Source organism: Hyperoodon ampullatus, assembly GCF_949752795.1.
Source record: "Hyperoodon ampullatus genome assembly, chromosome: 2".
NCBI classification, from domain to species: Eukaryota; Metazoa; Chordata; class Mammalia; order Artiodactyla; family Ziphiidae; genus Hyperoodon; species Hyperoodon ampullatus.
Window position 1 is genome coordinate 99,551,299 of NC_136915.1, and position 20,316 is coordinate 99,571,614.

Here is a 20,316-nt window from a genome sequence, read left to right on the forward strand (position 1 = left end):
AGCCAGGGGAGTAACATGTGCAGAGCGGGGGAAACAGGGAAACAAAACCTGATTCTTCCCTTGGATGGGGGCACCTCCCCTGAAAACCAGGTGGCATCTGCTGCGCCTGAACCCACCCCCCGCCCCCCCACCCCCGGCCAGTGGGAAGAACTAGGGGGCAGGGCGGAGAGCCCAGAGCTGGGTCGTGGTGGGCTCCTGCTGGAGGCGCGGAGCACGCAGGAGGGCATTTTTGGCAGTGATTCCTGTGCCCCCGGAACAGGGCGGCTGTCTTGAGGGATGGGTCCAGAGGGGCGTACAGGGAATGGATTCAGTGGAGTGGAAGCCAGGGAGCGGAAGCGCGGCAGCTGTGGCCTGAGACCTGGTGGAGAGTCAGAGACCCTGCTCCCTCCCCGACCCAGGGCCCAGCCTGGCCAAGATGCAGGGAAAAGGCAGAATGTGAGGTGCAGTCATGGCTCCCTGCCAGATTATTTTTGCCCCAAGTGTTGTGTTGAGGAAGAGGTGCCCAAGAAAGGCTCCCTCCCTCTTTGTTCCTTGGAGGCCTCTCTCTGGCCAGTAACACAAAGATGCTTTCAGAGAGCGATGGGGGTGAGAGTGTGGGATGGGGACACCGACTCCTCAGAACCATCAGAACTTGGCTCTCCACCTCTCTAGTCCTTGCCAGGAATGCGCGGGCCCTGAGGGTTTACTGTGAGGGAGCGGGCGGGGGTGGGGGTGCTCCCTAGAGCACATCCTCAGGCAGTGGGGGGTCTTCAAGCACCATTCCTGAGCTCAGCCTATGCTGCTGACCCTCCGTACCCAGCCCCCTACACACGTGCACACACATATCCTTCCACGGAAAAGTGTAAATTGTTTGCCGTTTGGCAAACAGCCCATCCGGGTAATATTTTTACAATGTACAAAAACATGTTCACACTTATTGTCTTCTCTGATCCTTGTTACAGTTCTGTGAGGTAATAGGGCCAGAAGAGGAGACCAAGGCTCTGAGAAAGCTGTTGTTGATCTTTCAGTGTTTTTTGCCCTGGGTCACTTGGTCCGCGCCTGAAGTGATGTTCGCTCGTCTGATACATACTGAGCTTCTGCTGGGTTCTAGAGCCCGAGGTGCCTCATGTCCTTCACATCTCACAGCAGCCCTGCGTTTTCGCCGTTTCACACCAAGAACAGTGAGGCTCAGGGAGGTTAAGCCACCCACTCAAGCTTACACAGTGACAGGCAAGTGGGTCTCCTATCCTGTTTGACTCCGGAATCCAGTGCCCATGCCCGGGTACCGGCAGAAGTGCCGTGACTGCCCTGGCTGGGGAAGGCACCTGGCGGGCGCTGAAAGCCAGATACCAGCCGAGAGACAGGCTGTGCTCCTGCTTTATGGGGGCCCTGTAGGAAGTGTTGCTGTGACTCGGGAAAGATGGAGGTGCCCCGCTTGCCACAGGGCTCTGCGGAACAGGGCCACGTGGCAGGGACAGAGCTGAGCCAGGTCCCTGGTCCTCGGGGCAAGTTTGAGTTCGGATCGCCACCTGAGGGGTGGTGCAGCGGAAGTGCTTGAGGAAGAGGGACCTTCTGGGAAAGAGGGGTCCCAGGGCTGAAGGGGTGGGAAGAGAAAGGAAGGGGACTAGGCAGGCCCTCCGGCCACAGGGACTCTTCTAGCTCCTGCCTGTGGCCAGGGATCATCTACAGACATACTCTGGTCTCAGGGCCACAGAGAAGCAGGTGGGGTCCTGAGCAGATGCCTGAGCCAATCAGGGAGCCCCGGTACCTGCCAGGGAAGTGGGCCAGGTGTGAGGCGGACCCCACGCCAGGGAGGGTATTAAATGAGCTTCCAGCTTATTTGCATGTCCTAATTAACCATAAAATGAGCCCCAGGGGCAGCATTAAGCTGTCAATTTCTGTCCGCTTCCTTCCACTACTTCCCCTCACACATGGCTCCCCCCCACCATTCCTGTATCACTTAGGCGGCACACATTCCCATTCACCTCTCCCCTCAGGGTCAGTAAAGTAGTCTCCATCATTTGCCTGGCAGGAGCCCAGAAGGGGATGGAGAAGGAAAAATAATGGGGGTGGGGGGACACACATGAATCGGCCCTAATCTTTCATCAGCAAAGCACCGGACGGGGCACTACATCAGCCCTGTCAAGACCCGTGCAAAATTCTGCCCCTGGCAGCCAGCATTCCATTTATTCTCCATGCATGGATAATGCGGGGAGGATGGGTTTTGTTGTTGTTCCTCTTGACTTGGCTTTGGAGTAAATATGGACAGTTTGTGGGGCGGTGTGAAAAGCGCAAGCCTGCAAGTCAGCTGGAACTATTTCCATCCCAGCTCTGGCACTGGGACCCTCGGCAAGTCGCTAAACTTCTCTGAGCCTCTCCATGTGAAATAGGAGTAACAGCAGCCATTTCCAGAATGTCTTAAGAAGGAAATAAGAGCACGAAGAAGGCAGCGCCCAACACCTGTGAATTTTGTGGCAGCATATGTCACTAATTGTTTTGTTCTGGCCCAAGTTACAGTGAGTTTTCATTCCCTTGGATCCCTTCTGGCTAACCTTTGGGTTAAGAGTTTCTTCCTTCTTCCTACTGGACCCCTTGAGTCAGGAACTGGGTCCTTGTCATTGCTGTTCTTAGTTCCTATCACAATGCCTGGCACTGGGAAGTGTTCAGAAAGTTTTGTTCAGCTGGTCTGAATCGCAGTGACCGGTCCACAAAACTGATGCGTCACAGATGAATGGCCAAGAGGTGACCTGGTTTCCTGTAGGATCATTCCTGACTTGGACCTGGTGCCTTCTTGAATAACTGCTGGGTAGCTTCTCCCCCATCCAGCAGCCCATGGCTCCCTCCTCTCCGGACTCAGCGATTCAGTAGGTGGAATCTTCACACACACACGTTCTACACGTGTGCGCACACACACACACACCACTCCACCACCCAAGGCAGCCACAGCCAATGGGCCTTCACCCAGGATGGATTTCAGATTTCTGTGGGGAGACAGGAGGGATGGGCAGGGGCCTCCTCCTCCAGAAAGGGCTAGCTCGGTTGGTAGACTCCAGGGAGACACGAGGAAAGAACAGGCTTTGGAGCCAGACATCCCTCTGTTTCAAATCCTGGTTCTTTCATTTGCTAGTAACCTCATATGGGCAGCTTACATGACCCCTAAGAGCCTCCACTGAATTACCAGGTATTAACAATACCTTCTAGGGTCATTTTGAAGTTTGAAAGACCATGTGCACACTGCCTGGCCAATAGCCAGCGCGCGCGCACACACAAACAAAAATTAAGCACCTTTCCTCTTGTAGCTTCTGCCACCGAAAACTACACATCTACCATTTGACTGCGTGGGAATTTGAGGGTGACCCTAATCACTTCCCAACTAGAGCTGTGGGGCTGTTCACTCTTAAGTCCCCTCCCTCCATCTCTGCCCCCAGGGGTCCAGGATGCAGGAAGAGCCTTTCTTGTTATTTTTTTCCTCTACAATTTGGTATTAAATGCTCTGAGGGCAGGAAGGCATCTTGCCTCTAATTGCAGCTGTCACTCCCCATCAGGCAGAGGGGAGTTCAGCCAGGAGGAGGCGAGGGAGGAGAAATGGAGTGCCCTCCTGGTCAGGCTCGGCCCAAACAGGGACCCACATTGTCTTTTCCCAGCCAGTGGGCGTTCCCTGCCAGGGTGGGAGGGACAGGCAGGCGGGCCCTGGATCTGGCAGCGTTGCTCTCCGGGCCACATGCCCAACACGGCTTTAGGTGTAGCCACGGGTGCCAGAGCTGAGCTGCTGCCCCTCCACCCTGGGTTGTCCTGGATGTGGTGGGAAGATGAGGCCAAAGGCATTTTAAAATGAGTGCGTATTTCTTCTTGGCTCACCTTGCCTCACTGGTGAATTCACATGTTCTTGTGCCCTGGGTGGAGGTTCTGGGCTGGAGACAGGGTGTTGGGGAAGCAGTGTGTGTGATTCCAGGGCCCGGCGTCTGTTCTTCAGTCAGCCCCTGCCTGCGGCCTGTACCTGGACAGGTAGCACATCCAGGCTTACTTCCTCATCTGGAAAATGGGGATAATACCTGCCTTTCTCGCCCATTTACGAAGGAGATAATGGATATGAGAAGGCTTTCAGACGTTTAACGTGCTATACAAATAGTAGCTTTCCTTTCCTGTGCTTCTGAAAAGGCTTGGGGCTTCCCCAAGCACTCCTTATACACACTCCTTATTCAGCCGTTTCTCAGGGTCCAGGGATGGGCTGAAATCTCAAGGGCAACAGAAGCGGGTGGGAATTTGCCTCTCTGCTCCCACTCCCAGGAGGGCCAGGCTTTACTACTTGTGCCTGGAGCAGCGCTTTGCCAAGGAAGCAAACAGTTATGAGGCTGGGGACACGAGAAAGAAGGTCTTTATTGGCAGCATCTCTGGGGAACCTGCGGCCCCAGTGCCCGATCCATGCAGAATGTTACACTGAGGTCTTTGGGGGCAGTGAAGGAATGTCAGAAGGATTTCCTGGTCTTCTCCCCCTGCCCCTCTCCTGCTGTCACCTCCAGCCCCAAAGCAACACACACACACATTCTCTCTCTCTCTCTCTCTCTCCTCTCTGTCCAGGAACTCTCGCCTCCCCCACCAGCCAGCCCCTAGCACAGCCTCGCCCAACTACAGGCCTGTCAGCTCTGCTCCAGACCCTCTGCTTCTCCCTCCCTTCTCAGCGGAAGGGACGTGGAGTTAGGCTTTTGAAAGCCATACCACCTGGCCTCTTTCCCAGGGGCCCAGCACTGGGACCTGGCCCTTTTGGGTCAGTCAAATTTCTATCTCTAGGATTCAGACCCAAACCGCTGTGTTAACATCAAAGCAAGAGCGTGAGGATTCCAGGGCCTTGGGGCAGCTGGTGGAAGGATTCTCCCCTCGTCTGGGCTCCGAGGCACCTGGGAAGGGGCAATGTCCAGAGCCCTTGGAATGGCCCCGCTTCTTGCCCTTCTGCAAGCGTCCGGCTCTGGGCTCAGAGGCCGTGGGTGTCACCCAGCCTGGTTTCTCCTTCAGCAGCCGGTCACGGTCAGGCCGCACACTACGCAAGAACTTCCTAAAGATGTTTGCTGTTAGGGCAAACCTGCGGCCCAGCTCCCGCGGCGGGCCCCTCCCTCCTTTGGGGGCTCCTGCCTCCCAGGTCTCACCCTTCTCCCCACCCTTCTCCAGTTCCGGCAAGTCCAGCCAGTTGCCCACCAGGTCCGCAAAAACGTTGTCACCTAACACCAGAGGCTGTCGATTCCGGCCCCGGGACATCAACGTGGAGGTCCAGTCATCCGGTTCCACCAGCTCTGGCCCCCGCTGGGCACAGCTTTGGTGCTCTGGCAGCCGTGTCCTGGGCGGGGGAGCCAGTTCCCTCCCACACACACTCCTAGGAGATGGAAGCTTGGCGCTACTGCCCAGAGAGGGTTGGCTGGAGGGAGAGCAGCCCGCAGGCCTGGCAGGACCGCTGCCACCCTCCCACTGATGGGGCTCGAGCTGCGTCCGGGGGCTTTCAGGGCAGCCTGGGGCAGGCCCCCCTCCAGAGATCTCCAGCCGCTCCAGTGCTGTCTGCACCTGCAGGAGCTTCAGTTCTTGCAGCGCCCCCATCATGCAGTTCATCTGATCCTGCAAGCCATCGCCCACTTCCTTCATGGACATCTGCAGGGGAGAGAGCACAGGGCCTGTGAGCCAGGGGGAAGGGCTGTTCCCCAAACACACACCTCCAGGGTCATTCCAGCCTGCCACTGACCCCATCTCTGTACAGCCTAGTACAGTGCAGATCAGGGCTGGGAGAGGAGGAATTTTGACACGGATATGGCTGGATAAAGGAAATACTATTAATAACAGCTGACTTGCTAAGACAAGCACCGTCCTAAGCTACATATATGTATACATATATGCATATGTATAATTAATCTATATTTAATCTCCCCAACTACTCTATGAGGTAGTATTATCGTTCCTATTTTACAGATGAGGAAACTGAGGCACATAAGTAACTTGCTCAAGATTACATAGATAGTAAGAGGTGGCGCTGAGATCAGTTTGACGGTATAGAAAGTTCCGGTGGCCATCTGTGTCCTCTGTGTCTGTGCCCTCTTCTCCTGAGCCTCCCTGAGATGAGGATGATGAAGAAAATAACAATTCGTGAGCAGTTACCGTGTAACAGGAGTTGAGCTAAGTATTCTGTGCACATCATCTCATTTCATCTTTATATAAACCCTAGGAGGTTGGTATTATAATTCTCATGTTAACATATGAGTTAACCACGGTGAGGGTGAAGTAACTTGCCTAAGGTCACACGGCTCACGCTGCTGGGACTCAAACACAGGACGTCTCACTCCAAATGCTAGAGTCCTAACCACCAAGCACTGCCTCAGGATGGCTGGGCAGTGGAGGAGGGCTGAGAGGGACGCTAGGGAAGAGGAGGGGCTCAGATTCCCTAAGAGAAAGGGAGGGTAGGCCTGGGGTTTCCTTTCACTGCTGTTCACATCTGGCAGGTCAGGAGACAGATAAGGAGCCACAAAGCTCCTGTTTGCTGAGACCCCTGCCCAGCTCTGCCCAGCCCTTCTCTCCCTTCCAAACACCTGTCCCCTCTCAGCTGCTCTCAAACTTGGCTCCAGTGCTCTTCCTGCCTTCTTGGCCCAATTGGCTCCGCTGTCCTAGCCAAGAGTGGGGACACTGGGGGCCAGTTCCCCAGCTCCTCTGTGGGTGTCTAAGGCCCGAGTCCCAGGTGCCAGCTGGAAGGGGCTAAGAGATTGACTTGGGTGAGGGCCGAGTTTGGAGGCTGGGCAGGGGATGCTTCGTCTGATAACATTCACGAGGTTCCCGTCCCCGGGCCCAAGCTGCCTTGGTTCCGCCAGCTCCCTCCGCAGATCTGCTCACGTTACAACGGCAAACCTCAGGCAAGGGGACCATCTGTTTCTTAAGCCCCCCAGAGACCCACCGGGATCATCTTACCTCCCAGCCTTGTCCTAATGCACAGAGCTAAGCCCACAGGGTGGAGGGGTGGAGGGCCTGGGAGGGCAGGCGCAGAGGCTCTGCAGCGCTGTGCTGGCAGCTGACCCTCTCAGGCTTTAGGGTCACACCCTCCCCTGCCAACTCGGGCTTTGGTGGGGGTTAGGGGCCAGCCCAGGCTCTCCTGAGCCAGCAGTGCTAACAGACAGTGGAGGACTGACTGTCCCTGAGGGCAGGGAAGCTGTTGCTGAGTGTAGGATTGCCCACACCCTGCACCTTCCCCAAGAAAGAGCAAGAAGAAGTGGTGGTTCGGGGCCTGACAGCCTGGGGTTTGCCAGGCTGCTGGGCAAGTATGCTCCATTTGAGTGGCAGCAGCAGAAGACACAGCCTGCGGGGTGGCCACGCTTGCTGATGGCCCCCTGCTCTGGCCTCTTTGGCTTCTACCTTCCTGACCCCTTCCTTCTGGAGGCAGCTCAGCCACAACTGGAAGACCCGGAGCAGAGTCAGGAGACTCTGAGCCCCAAACCAAACTCCTCAAGGTCCCTTCCCGGCAAACTGCTGCACTGACTCTCCTATTTCTGCCCCCTGCCTCATAGCACTCACCCCAACCTGGAACCTCAGGGTCATATTTGGCTTTCCCACCCCACTGCCCGTTCTTGTCCCCAGAGGCTGCACATCTGCCCTTCTACCCCCTGCAATGCTGCAGAAGCCTCCTTGCAGGCCACCAAATCAGTCTTCCCGACACACACCTCCGACCGTGTCACTCGCCACTCAGAAGCGTAATCTACTCCCATATACACCCCACACTCCCATCAGAACCTTTTCTGTGATACTTAAAATGCTCTTCCCTGTCGTCCTGCTACTCACAGCTCCTCTGTGCATTTAAGTGCTGGGTCACTGATGAAACGTTCATTGAGCATCTACTTCTTGGGGGCAGGGACTGAGATCTACACATCATTTTGTTGCCCCAGAACCCAGCTAGCACCTCTGCATTTACTACATATCCATAAAACATACACTGAGTACCACTGAGCACCCCAAATTGCTTGCTGCCCTCAGTAAGTCACTACCCAGGGAGAAGGGGTTAGGAATGTTTCTCAAGGTTTCATTTCACCAAGAGGCACAGAGTCGGAGCTTGCCAGCTTCCTTCCAGAAGGCTAAACACAGTCCAGGTCAGAGGCGGTGGAAGGAATGAAATGACCCCATTCAATCCTTTCCAGTATGGAAAAATCCTTAAGAAATAATGCTGACATTTTGTACCTTTTTCGAGTGAGAACGAATGTGTGGGTATGTATGAATTCAGGGATGCCCATAAAACAGAGGCCCCATTTAAGTAAATAAGAGCTGAAGGTGCAGCCCTATGGAAAATGATAGTGCATTGGTTAAGATCTTGGGTTCTGGAGACAAATGGAACAGGGTTCAAATCCCAGCTCTGCCATGTAATAGCTGTGTGATCTGAGCAAGCTATTTAAATTCTGTTTTTTAATTTCTCCATTCTTGCTTTTTTTGGCCACCCTGCACGGCTTGCGGGATCTTAGTTCCCCCACCAGGGATTGAATCTGGGCCACTGCAGTGAACGTGCTGCATCCTACGAACCACTAGACCGCCAGGGAACTCCAATTTCTCCATTCTTTAAAATGGGAATAAGAGTTCCTGCCTGGTCCAACTTTGGACAGACGAGATGAAGTAACGTGTGTTTATGCATGGCCTACAGGTGAATTTTGGCTGTTATCTTAAGACTTCCTGAGAACTTCCAGAACATTTCTTCCTCAGTGAACCTGAACACGCAGTAGTGATAGGATTCCGTTCACCTGTCTGGTCTGATTGAGGAGAAACGTCTCGTCTGGTCCCTTTTCCCACCCTGGCACCACACAGAGGAAGGAAAGGGAAGCCTTGCATCCTCCTGCTCACGGTCCAGCCAGATTAGGTCAGCCGGCCACAGAGTGCTGACCTTGGAGGGCAAGAAGGCAGCCGTGAGGGGGCTGAGGATGGAAGAAGGAAGCCCGAGTGTGGGAAACAGGGAGGCCAGGGAGTGGGAAGGCAGGAGCATCGGCTGGGGCCTGATGGAGAAGCGAGCTGCCTTTCCCAGCCCCGGGGGAGTGATGTCACCCAAGGAGAAAGAGCCAGAGGGCAGGCTGCTGTCCTCCCCAGAGCGTGGGACCTGCTCAGATCCCAAGGTTTCTCTTGCCGAGAGGGAGAAGAGAGAGCAACGTGGGGTGGGCATAAAGGAGAGGCGCCAAATCTGAGAAAATCCCAAGCTAGAAACAAACACTAACTCCCATGCTGTAGGTGATGAGTTCCTCTCTGGCCCCCCAGTGCCTCAGGACGGCGCCAAGTCATACCCAACTTGCCCTCAGGGCTCAGGTGGAAAAGTCACAAGAAGGCCTAATTAGTTCTGATTAGTTTAAGTGGGAATGGCTCTAACAGGCACTACCCTCTTTCTCCACCCCAGCTCGCATACACTCACACGCTTGTACACACACGTGTGCACACAGGCACAGAGCTAGCCTGCTCCACCGCCAAGCACAACACCTGTGATAAGCGTATCCTAGAGACGGCTGTGCGAACCCTTTCTGAGAAAGGTCTCACCACCCTCCTTGTATCCACCCCACCCCACAGCCCATCTCCCACCCCCGGCATCTTCTGGGCCTCCAAATGTCTCATTCTAAACATTTTCTTCCTGTCAAACTTTAGTCTCTCCCACTGCAGTCTAAACCAGCCCTTGGCTAGCTCCCTGTGGTGGAGCTGGATGACCCCCGGGGCACCCTCCTAGGGTTTGTCAAGAGCCCCATGCTGTCCTGTGGAGACCTGGCCCACTCCAGCTGACTAACTTGGCCACTCCACATGGGGCAGATTCACCAACCTTTTGTGCTTCGGATTCTGACCGTGAAATGATAACCCCTCACACATGTGTAGTACTTGCTCTGTCTTCTACATGACCTTGTCCGACCCCCACAATTGTTCCGGGAGGCTGACGAGGCAGTTGGAGTTATCCCCACTTAATGAATTAGGAAGCTAGGGAGCTGAGAGGTTCGTTTTCTCCGTCAGTGTTTCCTAAACACACTTCCCTAGACTTTCCTTCATGATTTCACCATATCTATATATGACCTAGTCTCCTACTTAATACTTTACTTAAATCTGTTTATATAAATTAATGGATTTATATGGAAACTTATATGAAATGTATATCACTTGCCATAAACAGACGGTAACGCCACCTATCTATCTATCTATCTATTGAAACTAAGTTTTTCATCTGAGTATCACCTGATGTCATCTTGAGCACCTCCAGTGGAAACACGGATCTATTGCCTGAGGTTCTGAGGTAGATTAGTGGCAGGGCTGGGACCCCATGCCTGGCCCTCTTACTCCAGGCCAGTGAGCTTTCCATGTCATCATAATCCCTCACTCTTCAGCCTCGTGGGATTGTTGTGAGAAGAAACCAGGAGAGTCAGTGGGCCGCGCGAGGGCGATTATCATCACATAGGGAGGAAGAACGTGAAGTCTTGGAGGGACTCCAAGACCCCATTCAGTTCACTTCCACTGAAGGTGTTTCTTCACTGACTCATCTGAAGGGGGAAGATGCTGCTGGGAAGCCAAACCCCACCATCCTGGCCCTCCAGCCCTGAGCCCTCCGTGGGGTGGTGAGGGCTCAGCTGCCCATGGACAGCTCCCTTCCATGGCACTCGCTGGGCCCTTTGTGGTTTGGGAGGAGTAAGGATGGGAAAATGTGACACCAGCATCCTCGGCAACCTTCCCAAGCCCTCTCCTAGGCCCCTGACTGACCCCACAGCTGTGCCCTCCATCCATCCATCTCACGCCCTCTCCCAGCTCAGCCGGAATCCTTTGACACAGGCTCCGGTTTTGCCCATGGACCTGGCAGTGTGCCCTGCCTCTCTCCCCCCACCCCCATTACTCACAAGATCCCCACACGGTTCCTTTCAGCCCCTCTGGAAGCTAGAAGGGGGTTCAGGGCCGGAAATGGGAAAAGCCCAGCTTTTGCCAAGTGGCCCATTCTCCACCTCCGTGAATAGGGACCTTCACAGCCCCCTGCTCTTGGCTGGAACTCTCAACAGGAAGGTAAGGTAGAAACTGTGCCAAGAGCCGGAGGAGGGAGAAGGGTAAAGAAAGGAGGAAGTGTGAAATGGATGAGCCCACTCTCCCAACTGAACAATCTACGGGTGGCCATGTGCTTGGGCAAGACGCAGACAGACGGAGAGAGGGGCCCAGTCTCGCCCCTGCAGGGAGCTTGCCTCTCAGCCTCACCTCTCCCCTGTCCAGCTTTAGCCCCTCTCCAATGCAGCCAGTCAACCAAGTTCCTTGGGCACCCAAGGGACCTCAAAGAGTTACCTTCTTTTTCTCCTTTCTGATTCAGGCCTTCATACTCTCCTGTGTGGACTCCTGTAATAACCTACCTCATCTTCCCGCCTCAATTTCCTCCCTCCCCCCATCCCCACCACCACCACCTCCTAGACCCCAAGGCAGGTCTCTAACCACGCTGCTCGGCAATGCTTATGGAAAAGGTCAGACTCTTTGGCATGGCATTCAACCCCGCCCCCGCTTCTGCTCTCAACAGCTCTCTCAGCCCTGTTGCCCACTCTTTTTCTGCATATACCCTATGTTCTAGCCATAATCCAGTGAGTCTTCAAATGTCTCCTCTAGACAGTCTTCAAACACCCCCATTACTTTCATCTCTGCACGTTTTGGTCATGTTGTTTCATCATCTGCCTGAAATGCTCTTTTTCTCCTGTTCCCATCCCTATTTATCCCTCGAGGTGTGGTTCAAATGCTACCACTTCCATGAAGCCTTCCCGATCCCCTAGCTGGAGGTAATTCCTCCCTCTCAGAGCACTGAATGTGTGGCTCTCATCTAGTATGTATCCTCTGTTTCTATACGAGACATTTGCACGCATATAATGGCTAAGAGTGTGAGATCTGCAGTCAGACTGGCTGGGTTTGAATGGTAGCTCTGCCACTTATCAGCTCTATACCTTGGCCAAGTCACTTAACCTCCCCATTTATAAAATGGGGATAATGGAAGTACAACTTCTTAGTGTTGCTTTGGCAATTGACATAATACCTGAGATATCTGGCATATCAATAACTGTTAACATCAATATATGTTGTTATTATTATCACTCCTATTAAAGTCTAAGTTCCCTGAAGGCAGGATCAGTGTCTGTTTATACTTGTAACCACAGTACTTGTGCCTGGCAAAGTGCTTTAAACATAGAATGAACTCAATAAGTGTGTTCTGTGAACAAATGACACATGCACACCAGTCTGATCAGTTCATCACTGTGAGTTTACCAAGTGCTTACAATACATCAGGTACTGTGTTATGTGCTAGGGACATACAGCTGGGGAGGCACTTGACATAATCTTCACGGTAGCTGTATAAAGTAGGTACTTTTAAAACCCCATTTTACAGATGAGAAAGCTAAGGCACAGAGACATCAAATAATCTGCCAGGGTCACACAGAGCCAGGTTTTGAGTTCAAGTTGGCCTGACCCCAAATCCTGTGCTCCATGCTCTTCCCACCCCACATTGTCTAGGGCAAAGTCCTCTTCACTCTAGCTCTAAACATCAAGGGAGACCACATTATGAGATCCTTTGCAGAAGCTTTTTTCTGCCTCAGGAAACTTGCTCTTTTGTCCCAAGAGCTGAAGGCTGTTCCTAATGTACCTCCTCTATCACCTTCTTATCTCTTCCTTATTTTGCCGTTATGCTCTGGTACTCCTCCATGTACCAGAATCTCCTGAACTTGTGGCCACTAGTGGCTAGATAACTGCCTTCTAGGAACACCAAGTTGTTCTAGAAGGACCTTCCCCAGCCTGAGAGAAGTCTCTCTGCTGCTTCACCATGCCTCAGCTAGGATCGACATTAAAGGAGCTGGTTCCATCAACCTCCTCCTCCTCCAGGAAGCCTTCCCACCCTGGCTGTATTTTACTCAGCCTTTATGCACTCTGTTTGCTCTACACTGATCTGAACTTATGAGCAACACCCTGTGAGCATCTTACATCTGCTTCCTCTGTGTGCCTATGTCTACCCCATTTGTTGGAAGCCCTCAAGGGAGCAGTGTATAAGGAACAGCTGGTCCCAAGGCCTGTGTTCAGGCAGGGCCCCTCTTTGGCTGCTGGAGGGGGGAGAGATATATTCCCTACTGAGTAGTTGCGGCCCTGACCCCCTCATCCTTAGGAAGAAGTGTGTCAGCTGCTGCTACTCTCCTGCTACATTTCAGCCCTGAAACCAGATCCCTGTCCTCTTCCAAACAGGGGAGAAGGGCCAGTTCTCCAGACATCAACCTAATTGAGCCAGGATCCCCAAATTCTCAGCCTCCCTCCAGTGCTCACTTGTTACAATGCAAATTTTCTGCTTCAGGAAATTGGGAAATTCTGCTACTTTGGTTTTCAAGATCAGACTCTTCTTGTCTCGATTTTCTGGGCCAAGGGCAGGACCAGGAGGCAGGAGAGGAGTGCACAACACCCTCGACAAAGATAATTTCACAACTCCTTAATGTTTCTTTTTCTAGCAGCTTTAACCCACAGTGTCTGTAGGACGTATGCTTCTTGAAGGGAATTTAACGGCATAAATGAATGTAGAACTTGACTAGTATTACATGAGTGCCATTCCTGGGCACACACTAACTTAGGGCAAAGCCAAGCACCACACAGTCCTCCTGGGTGGCAGGGAAGATTCTGCCTGGGATGAACACACACACACACACACACACACACTTCAAGCTCATGACACATACTGACTATAAGCCTTTCCCACCCCATTGCAGACCCAAGGATAAACAAGCCAACACCTTCCTAACCCAGGCACAACCAAGCTGTGGTGAATTCAAACCCCAAAGTCCTTAGAGGAGCCAAAAGGCTGAGCCTGAGCTAACTCAGCTCCACTTTCTCCTTCACTCCATTGGGAAAACAGAGTCACTGAGATTTGGCTCTGCCTAAGCGCTGGGCTGAGGTGTCAGGGAGTGAACAAGACTCTAATAGCTCTGCCTGCCACTCTGCTCTGTCTCCTTTCTGGGCAGACTGGCACTGGGGAGGGGGCGGAACACCATGGGTGGAGGGAGGGTGCAGAGCTCTCCCATCTGAGTGTCTTTCTGGGCCCCAGGCCAGGCATTTGGCTTCCTCTCCAAGAGAGTCAAAGGCTGAAGCTGTTCAGACAAAGAGCCAAATGAAAGCTAATGGGGAGCTGGGTGACTTCAGCCTCTCCCCTTCCTCCTTCCGGGACTGGGGCTCAAGTCCTTGGCAGGAGAGCGTGCAAATCAAGACCTGGAGCTCAGCTCCGTGCAGATTCCTATTGCCTTTTTTATTCTTCCGGCGTCCACAGACTGTCTTTGCCCTCCCCCACCACCTCCCACCTAAGGTGCTGTAAAAAATGCAGATCAGTAGGATTTTAAAATTCAAGCCCGTGCCAGGAACACCCACAAACCCTCTATTAAGGCAGATCCTGAGGTGGGTGGTGTGGTCCCAGATTCCAAGCAAAAGAAAGAGGATTCTGTTAGATTCTTTTCTCAACATGGCCCTTGGACTTAAGACGTTATCTGTGGCAACCTTGACCTTTCTTTCTGGTATATGGACAAGTGAATGGGACAAGTCAGAATCATGTGTGGGCTGGGGCCAGCCATCCCAAACTGACATGGAAAGCATGAGAAAAGGAGTATGGGAAAGGACATGATGGAGACTCTTCTGCCCCTCATCTAAGAAGCATTCCTCTGGGTAACGTTCCCATCTGAGTGTCACCACCAAAAGGGCTTGGGGAGGAAGTCCCAGAGAAGTGCCCATTGACCTGAGAAGGCAGGCCCCATAGTGGGACAGAGAGAAAGAGTGCCTGGGCCACTTGACCAGGAAGCATCAACAAGAACACCTGCTGCTACAAGCTCCCCCTCCCCCCATGCTGGCCCCTGTTAAAGCTGCCAAGTTCCCTCCCCAGCGGGAAGAGTGGACAGTTTGCAGGCAGGAGTGGGAGAGGCTGTCAAGGAATCTGGAGAGCCATGGGCTGGCACTTTTTGGATCCAGGTCTGCTGTTGTCAGCCTGGGTGCCCCTGGCCCTGAAAAGCAAGAAGAAAGAGGGGAGAAAAGTGAGACCGAAAAGAGGTCGACTCCAAGAAAAACAAACTAAAAGGGACAAAAAGAGGCGGAGGCAAAGCCCTAGGAGAGCCTGGTTGACAGAGACGGCTGTGGCGGCCCACGTGGGGGACGTGCATAATATCTGTCTGAATTCTGGTGGTGGATAGAACAAGAGAGGGGGCAGGTGGGAGGGGGAGGGATATTAAGTCAGTAAGAAGCAATGCGCCTCCCACAACGGAGTTTCGGCAGGCGCCGCTCTCCCCACTTGGGCGATCTCCACGCCCCGCCGCCCACCCCCCGACCCCGAGACTGTGCCACTTCTCCCGGCCCCCGCACCCCGGCCTCTTCACGCTCCCTCCTCGTTCCCCCAGCCCAGACCCCTGACATCTGGCTGGGCCTCCGCACTCCCGCTCGCGAGCTGCCAGGCGGCGCCCGTCCTCCCGCGCCGGGCCCGCCCCCGCCGGTCCAGCTGCCAGCCCCCTCCCCGCTGGCAGGCAAGTTCGGGCAGACAGCCGGCAGGGCCTGCCCCTGCAGCCGCGCCAGCCCTGCCAAGCCCGGCCGCCACGGCTGGGGGGTGCCCGGAGGTGCCAGCTCCCCTCGAGCGAGCAGTCCCTGGCCGACCTCCTGCCCCGCGCAGGGTTGGGGCCACGCACCCTCCTCCCGGCGCCCCGCGCAGCCCCAGCTGCCCGGCAGCCGCGTCCCGCTCTTTCCGTGCGGGCGCCCTGGTCCCACCGCGTCTCGGGTGCGCCCTCTTTGCTCCCTCGGGTCTCTGGGCACATTTCGGTCTGGGCTTGCTTGGCTCCCTCCGTCTCTCTCACTCGTTCGTGCCTGCCTCCCTCTCACACAAGTCTCTGCTCCAAGTTTCCTCGGGGCCCCTTTCCCTCAGGACAGGCCCTGTCCTCCGCCTGCTCGCCGTGTGCCCTCCTCTCCTCTCTGGGCTTCGGCCCCGCGCGCGTCGCGGTCCCGGGGTCCTGGCGGAGGCCAGTTACCCGTCGTGGTGGAGCAGCCCTCCCAGCCCCCGGCTCCCACTCCGCTCTTACCAGCTCCTGTTTGAGGCGGCGCAAATAGCAGTCCATTTCCCTTCTCTTCTTCCTCATGCGCCTATCGGCCGGGCTCGGCTCCACGAGAGAGTCCCAGGATGGGAACACCGGTCCCACCGAAACTGCGCTCGGCCGGCTCGCGGCCCCCGCGCTCCGCGCCTCTCTCAGCGCCGAGCCGAGCCTCTGCTCCCGGGTCCGGACTTGGAGCCGCTTCCCGGCTACTCGCTGCGCGCAGTCCGTGCTGGGGGCGGAGGGAAAAGTGGGACAGCCTATGAGAATGCAGGAGGGATGGTTTCAGCCAATGAGAAGAACGCACGGGGGGCGCGGGCTGGGCTGCAGTTGGTGGGCCCTGGAGCGGGTGGGTGCACCAGGCGAGGGCCTCCGCTCCTGGGGGGCTGACATAGGGGACACCTACCTGGTCCTGGCCGGTGCGGCGGGGGATATCGTGACGCCAGACTGTACCGACGTCCCCCCAACAAAGCACGTGACCCCCAGAGAGAGCCCCGTCTTACGGATGGGAACTGGGTAGCGGTCTCGGAAGAAGCTGAGTACCACAGTGTCAACACTGTTTCCCAAACTCCGATCAGAAAAGGAACACCCTCCACCCCAAATGCCACTCGGCAGCTCTTTTGAATTCTGAAGTGTTCAAAAAAGTGGACTCTGGAAGTGTGGGTCTACCTCACCTTCCAGTCTACTCCTCACCCCTGGAGTGGAGGAGCCGCCGCTCGGTCCGTTCACGTATTTAACACGAAGCAATGGAGGCTCTACTGTACTCTCTGCAGGGTTATAGGTCTGCGGTTACTGAACAAGACAGGCTAGGTCTCTGGTCTCAAGAACGTACAAGGGGTAGCGGAAGGGAAGGGGATAAGACAGACAGGTAAAAGAATAAAAACTAGACACCATAATTTCAGGTAATGATTCTTCATGAAAACATAAAATGGGGTAATGGGACGGAGGCTGCCTTCAGTAGGGTGGGCAGGCGTGGAGGAGCAGGTCTTTCTCTCCCGCAGTACTCCGGCGGCGTCAGTTATCCTAATTCTTGCTCTGGCCACTTGCGAAGCTCTCTGTAAGGTCGGGGGAGGGAGAGAGGGCTCAAAGATGCTAACATTCTATTCAACAGACGCGGCCCATGCCCCGGAGGTGTGCGAGCTCCAGCCAGGTCCTGGGCGATGGACCCGAGAGGGGCCGCAGGCCTGCCCGGGCGCTCCTCGCAGCTGAACCCAGGACCCCCAACGCCGGCCTCCGCGTGCGTCGGGGCTGCGGTTCCCACCCGGTGCCCAGGCTCCCTGCAATACGGCCTGGCCCGCGGGGGGGCGGTGTTGCAGGGCCCGAGAATAATCAGCGCAATTAGCGACTTGTTGTTTCAAGGTAATTAACGGGGGAAAGTTTGCCCCAGGCAGAATTTAGGGATCTCCGAATGAGACAACTTTGAAGACGCGAGAGAAGGGGCAAAGAAAGAAGGCAGAAACTTCGGCCATTCCGATCCGTGTCAGCAAAGAGCGCCACCTCTGCTTACCATGGAGAGGTGAGAGCGAAGGAGGGAGGGAGGATAAAAATGAACGTCTTCAGAAATGAAGACTTTGCAGAGTCCAGTCGGATGGCCTCCACCTAGCCCCGGGTTCTCAATTATAGTGGACCTTGCCTAGGGCTCTCGGCCTAGCCCTGACTGCCCCCTTTGGATGAAGCCGGGCAGCGGTAGCCGCTGGATAGAGAAAAGGAAAAGGCACACAGGTGGGTCAGAACCCAGTCCGAAGCCTGTGTCTCGGTGGCCGCTCGCCAACTCAGGTGGCCTCGCTCCCTTCGAGATCGCGGCACAGGATCCCGCGTGGGTCAGAAAAGCCGACGGCCGCGGGGTGGAGCTGAGAATCCGCCCCCGAGTTTCCAACGCCCCCTGGGAGAGCCCGAAAATGCATTTCCTGCTGCTCTCCCAGGCCGGCCACCGCCCTTGGCGAGTCCGGCCCGCTGGTCCACTCAGCGTTGCAGAGCCCGGCCCCCCGCTTCCTGGCAGTTGTGAATCGAGATCCCCAAGGGGCCCCTTTGGGTAGGACACGAGGAGAGTTCAGAGTGGGAGCCATTCCCAAGGATGGGGCTGAGGTCTCCAGCCCAGGAGAACCAGTTTTTGAGTTGAATCATCTGGGACTGCCCGTTAACATATAGCTCACGGAGGAAGTTTTATGTGGGGAGAAACACCACAAAAGAGCTCCTCAACCCGGAGGGCCGGTTCTTTGCTGTGCAGCACCCAACAGCAGTGGCGGGTATAGGAGGCACTGAGTCTGCGGGTGTGTGGCTGAAATAGTATTGGGAGTCAAGTTTCAGGCCTAATTTTCTCCATGCCTGCGAGCTCAAGGACTGGAATCCTCTTGGAAGTTAGTAGGAGAGCAGCTATGGTTAAAACTCCCAGAGATGCAAGCTGATGTCTTCACAAGAATTTAGGACCGGGTGATTAGGCCTTCTAGAGTATTGACAACACGGTATGACCTTGCACAGATGCTTTCCTTTTACTGGCCTCAGTTTCCCTTGCTATAGTTTAAACCTATGTGAATCTTAACACTTTTATATGCCTTACAAAACTCTATTTTGACAATGATCTGTGAAGTAGTCAGGACAAGGGGAATCCATCTTAGAGATGAAGAATATATTGTTAGCAAAGCCAAAGATTGCATTCTACCCACTTTTAAGGTCAAGGATATGGCAAGAAAAAAAACTGATGGCCATAAACTCAGTGCAGTGATCAAAAGAGACAGGTCCCAGCCAAGTCGTAAGTGCTATTACCGTGTGGTTCCCACAGGACTTTGGAGGACAATTACTGTCAAACTCTGGAGTGCTTTTATGATGCTGGGCCACTACAATTTTCTTGCTCCCTTGCCTCTGAGAAGGCCAACATTACAGCCCGGTGTGTGGAGCCCTCTCTCTTACCTGGTTTCTGAAGAGGTAGCTCTGTCTTCCACCTTTTCTTTTTCTTTTTCTTAAGTGGTAGAGAATAAAGCCTGTTGCCATGGTTGTATAAACAGGGATAAATATTCTTGGGCTGAGGATGGGGGTGGGGGTTAGGGGACGATTCATTTTTGCTGAAGAGGAATCAAATGGTTCAGCCTCCTCCCTCCTGCCCCCTCGCACCACTCAGCCTGGGGGGAAGATGAGATTACCTCATTTGAAAATAAAGAATAAATCAAAGGTCTTGAGATTGGATGTGAACTTACTTTCTCAAAGCCGTCCAGAGCTGGAGGAGAAACCTCAGAAGCATCTCAGCTTTGCCCCTTGCTGGTGGGGATAAGTGTACTGTGGGTACTTTTCTTGAGGAGCAGCTCCTGGAAACGGTGCCTAAAGGTGTCAGACTCTTGTGGTTTGCCCAGCCTAGTCAGGGAAGGTGGTCCACTCTGCCCTACTGCCAGAGCCTGAAGGTCCTGGCACCGATCACTGAGCTCAAAGGGAGAGGCAGAACCAGTTGTATCCCAACGGAACTCAGATCCTAAACTAAACAATGGCAACACTGCCATTCTCCTGGCTCCAGATCCTATGGTTCCCACCTGGACGTCCCAACCCTCCAAGTCCTAGCCTGCTCTGGATGAGGCACCCCTGGCTAAGGCAATGGCCATCTCATCTCCACTGGCAACACAAGAGCTGAGGAGCTCATCCTGATAACCTGATGTGAGGAAAGAGATAGGTGGCCACACACAGCCTGGAAACCTCATCATAACATCGCCCTCCCAAGGGTGGGTCCATGTCCCCATTGCCCTCATGCCTCCCCCCTTTGTGGCTGCCAACAGCCATTATCCCAATCCCCGGCCCCACTCCCCCCACACCTCCTGAGCATCAACAGGAAAGGCTGACCCTAGTGATAAACACGTGCTGTTGGAATGTGTTCAGATATCACTGCAGAACAGTTTCTCTCCAGGCAGAGGACCTCTCCTGGCAGGCAGGCCCAGAGGTGCTGAGCAGAGACTGCGTGGCTGGTGTGAAACACTGGGATGGTGGGGGAGGAATTGGACAGAAGCCTAACTCTTCTTAGAATAATCTAACTCTCAGTTTTCATGACATCTTCCTCTGTCCACCTTAGACAGAGGCCTGGGCTCCTCTGCTTCTTACAATCCCAACACCAGGAGAGACAGCAGAGCTGTCTCTGAAAGATTCACTTTGGTGTTTAAGGGAAAACTCTTCTGACTGGGTGGTGGAATCAAAGACTCAGTCATAGGAAGCTTGTTAGCTTTTGGTGTCCTCAAACATAGAGTATCATTCTCCTCACTTTCAGATAGAGCAACTGAGGTCCAAAGAGATGGGTCTG

General features: G+C 54.4%; 1 protein-coding gene across 1 annotated transcript; it reads right to left on the reverse strand.

Moving 5' to 3' along the window:
* Positions 1–4,339: 4,339 nt before the first annotated feature.
* On the reverse strand, positions 4,340–5,613 carry INKA2 (inka box actin regulator 2; the record flags this gene model as incomplete). Its single annotated transcript, XM_079696664.1, has 1 exon — positions 4,340–5,613. One exon carries the CDS (start codon positions 5,611–5,613, stop codon positions 4,771–4,773), a length of 843 nt encoding a protein of 280 aa, XP_079552790.1. The 3' UTR covers positions 4,340–4,770.
* Between the last annotated feature and the right edge of the window lie 14,703 nt (positions 5,614–20,316).